We start from the raw sequence: 4,034 nt of genomic DNA, 5'->3' as shown, positions 1-4,034 counted from the left end.
TTTATAGTCTGAAATATAAAAAGAACTTGCATATTTCGAGAAAAAACTGATATTTGAGTTGTGAATTAAATAAATTAAACAAATATTATTATATTACTTTATTTACAGTTGGTCAACAACCTGTGACTTGCTGGAATTTTCACCTATTTGCAGTTCCCACCTGGCTATCTCAGATCACTTTAACATATGTGGCACTAATTTAACTAAATTAACTACAAATATGTTATCATAAACTGTCTCTCCGCCGAGCATAATTGCAGGCGCTAAGAAGGAATTCGAGTTGAAAACAAACCCGAATGAAAACTTGATCCAGGACACGCGACCGACACTATGCGAGCATTTGCATACCCTATAATTTCCCCCTCGCTTATCATCGCCAAAAATCAAGCCACACGCGAAAAAAAAGGTTAGCAAAGGACCCTAATTTCCAGGTCGCTTATTGTCATGTCACGACAATTAAACAATTTCTTGTGCGCTGGTTCCAGTGCGCTTTTGAGCGATTTAAATTAAGATAGGCGGCAAATTAGCGGCCCGAAATGTTTGCATAATTATTATTTGACTGGCGAACTTATCAGGCGCCGCTGATCGCTTGCTGCCACAGATGTTACACTTTTTCCACTTCTGGGGTTAAATGGGTTTCCGGGTTCGCTAAAGGGTACACCCCCTTCTCTCCTTTTCACCCTTTCCCCTTTTCCTCTTTTTCCCTTTGACCCCGAGCCCGATGACTTGGACATTGGCGGCACAAACTGAGATCTGCGGTTAAGCGGCGTCACCTTTGCTTTTTAACCCTTTTGGGCGGAGTGTGCCTGGCATGACACAACGGGAAAATTCGCAGTCTGTCTGCCCTAGACCAACAATGGGTTTTCCTTTCGAGGTGACATATTGGTTTTCACGATAGCGATCGCTAAATGTTTGCTTACTCCGCCTTTTCCCGGCTGAACGGTTGTCCTCTGACATTTCGTTGCTTCAATGGGATATAAAAGCAAAGGCCTCCATTTATAAGTTGTTACTTAAAAGAAATTATTAAAAACAAATGTAACTTTTTAATTTATTTAAATGTTAAATAAGCTGTAAAACAAATGCATTTTCTGTTGAATACAATATTTATGGATTCATATGCCCAAATCTTGTTCGTTTTTACTTAAGGGCACACCATTTTAAAATATTTTTTGAAGCCTCATAATTTTTGTATATACTGATTAGTAAATTTCTCACAATCTTTAAGTCCTTCGAAATAAAAGCATATTAAATACATATGTTCTCCCGGAAACGCTGTGGATATATTTTCTTCTCAATTAGAGAATTTTAATATGCTGAAAAGGGGCAATAATCATACAAGTTATTTATTTTTTTTATAAAATTGTATTTATTTTTTGCTTGTTTGTCTTATAAAAATTTTAATTTCTTACAAATGCTAAATCGTTACATTTGATTAATTTAAATATTTCTTGTTTAATTTGCAATGCCAAAAATTAAAATAATATGTTTTGAATTTTGCTAAAATCAATAATAATGATAATATTCTTTTCGATTTTCGTTATTCGTGATTATTCGTATCAAAATTGCTTAAATGTGTTGTTTTGTTTCATTTTAATCTTTTGTTAAAATGTATTTTTTCTGATCGGCGGTTCTTGTATTCTATTTTTTGTAGACGTTATGTATTTTGTTATTTCTCTCTTTCTTGTAAACATATAAAATTTGCTGTTTGCTTAAAATCTATTTTGTACAATTGAGTTGTTGTCTTTTGTTGTAATTGTTGCTGCGGTTGCATCTTTGTATGCTTTTTGTTTGTTGGTTCTGTATTGTAGTTCTGTAATATTAGTGTAGGATTTACATATATTTGTAAGTAGTTGAAATGCAAAAATTTGACAATTAGTTGTTAGTTGAGTACGATACTTGTGGTTTTGCTCATATGTATAGACACTAATAAGGTTTATGACAATTTTACACTCTTTCTTTCATGATCTCAAAATGTTTTGTTAATTATTTTTGTATTTTTGAACCAACCGGGAAACCTTTGCTTGCAAAATTAAACATTTTTCTCAAAACTGAAATGCGAAAATTTGACATTCAAAAAAGTAACAAACAATCAATATCACTTTAAGCAAATCGATGACAAATTTTGAATTTTCTCTCTCTCAAAAATAGTTTAAAAATAGTTTTCTTATTTTGTTGTGGAAATGTCCCATTTTTTACAAAACTCGTTCCTCCTCATGTGTCCATACCCAAAAAAGAAATCACAATGCGCTTTGATTGAGCCTGCCTTTCCCAGAAAATCCCAAAGATTTTCTCTCCACCTCGATGAAAAATGAAAACTAAATTTAGTTCTCCTTGGTGGTGGAGGTGGAGGTGGCATCGGTCACGTCGTCCTCATCGTTGTTCTGGCTGCCGCTGCTGATTTCGAAGGATATCTGAATGACCGTCGGTCGTCGCTGGCTCGAACTGTAGCTGTAGATTCTCAGGGCGTAGCAGAAGATCTGGGCCAGAAGGTCCCAGCATCCGAACTCCGACATGGTCATCGATCCCTGTTGACTTCCCAGCGGCACGGAGATATTGGCACGGATTTGTGGGCGCTGTTGTTGCTGCTGATGTTGCTGCTGATGCGGCTGCTGTTGCGATTGTTGCTGCTGCTGCGAAGGTGCAGCAGGTGCTGCAGTTGTCCGAGGACTCGCTGCTGCCTGGTGGCCACTTTGCTGGTAGCTTCTGGCCAACAATTGGGCCTGGTCGGGTATAAAATAGGCGATGGCCATGGCGGTATTCGATTTAGTACAAAATATGATTTTACAAAATCTTGAATGATTTATTCAAAAAATATATAACTTCGGTAGAGTATATATTTTTAATGTTCGATTTCAATATTCTTCAGGAATAATATATTCCATTCACTGCTTGCACTTCAAGTCTGTTAAGTCTTCATATCTCGTATCAAGCACTTGGAAAATTTTCTGACTCATTTGGCGGGAAAACGAACTAGGAAACTGGTCGCTTTTCGACGAACTTTCAGGCTGTGCGCTTTTCGCTTCCGCTTGTTATTCAATGTTCTCGCTTCGAGGTTTCAGAGTGGACTGACTGCAAATATCCTTGCTGCAGTCACATTTATAAAATAGCTCTCTTTGTACTTTGCTACAGGAAGCGCGTTGCTCTCTCGCGGTAAATGTCACCCTCCCAATTTCCACCACCCCCCGGCAGATTGTGTGTGTATTGTGTGTGTGCTTTGTTTATGCCAACAACCAACCAATTGAACCACCAACCACAGGGACCCACACCACTGACAATGTGCCACCACCACCACCAACACCGCCAGCTTACCACCCCAAAGACACGGCTGCCTTTGTTACCTTTACTTCGGCACTGGCAAGGGGGTGGGAAAGTGGCTGCCAAGCGGAGAGAGAGTCGGGAAATGAGAGCGAAATTGGGGGAAATCACTTTACGTAAGAGTGCTACGTAAAATAAAACGTAAGCTCTGTGGAATTGTGTTGTTCGAAGGGCGGTTTCGAATTCACTTCGAACTCCAGGGGTTAACTTGGGCTTACTTGGTCTAGCTGAGTCTAGCACTTTGAAGGGGAAGTTGGGTCGTCGAATTTTCATTTCGAAATTCGAACTTGGATATCTCAACGGAACTTGGATGAATCAACAATTGTTTGTTGTGAGTTTTTGGTTCGCATAGAAACTTATCTTTGGTAATTACGTGCAATTTAATCTTCTCCATTGTACCTAATATTATTATACAATTACAATTGAAAAATATTCTTAAATGGTAAACAAATTTACACCGGATCAAAGAATTTCTTAAGTTGTGTTCTTTTGTGTAATCTATAGTTGCGTTAATCGTTGTGAATACATAGTATATTTCAAAGGAACAGCGGAACAGTGAACAGCAAAAAGCCCGCTTTCCAGTTAAGCATCCTTCAACTCAAGAAGCTAACAAGGCAAATCTTCGATGCGAAACCTCTGCGAAATGGTCCTTGAAGATATCCCCCACTGCAGCCTTAAACTTGACCACTCCAAAGGACAAAATGGATTGACCTTCAAGC

General features: G+C 38.2%; 1 protein-coding gene across 1 annotated transcript; it reads right to left on the bottom strand.

Moving 5' to 3' along the window:
- Window positions 1–1,787: 1,787 nt before the first annotated feature.
- On the bottom strand, window positions 1,788–3,065 carry LOC6534225 (cell death protein Grim). Its single transcript, XM_002094871.3, has one exon. The coding sequence runs from the start codon at window positions 2,748–2,750 to the stop codon at window positions 2,322–2,324; it is 429 nt and encodes a 142-aa protein (XP_002094907.1). The 5' UTR covers window positions 2,751–3,065; the 3' UTR covers window positions 1,788–2,321.
- Between the last annotated feature and the right edge of the window lie 969 nt (window positions 3,066–4,034).

This window comes from Drosophila yakuba, chromosome 3L, assembly GCF_016746365.2.
Source record: "Drosophila yakuba strain Tai18E2 chromosome 3L, Prin_Dyak_Tai18E2_2.1, whole genome shotgun sequence".
Lineage (NCBI taxonomy): Eukaryota > Metazoa > Arthropoda > Insecta > Diptera > Drosophilidae > Drosophila > Drosophila yakuba.
Note: the sequence above shows the minus strand (reverse complement) of the source record. Positions and strands in the feature narration are given on the sequence as shown.

Bases quoted from the DNA above. Each gene is read 5' to 3' on its own strand.
- LOC6534225 (XM_002094871.3), bottom strand. From the start codon at position 2,750: ATGGCCATCGCCTATTTTATACCCGACCAGGCCCAATTGTTGGCCAGA.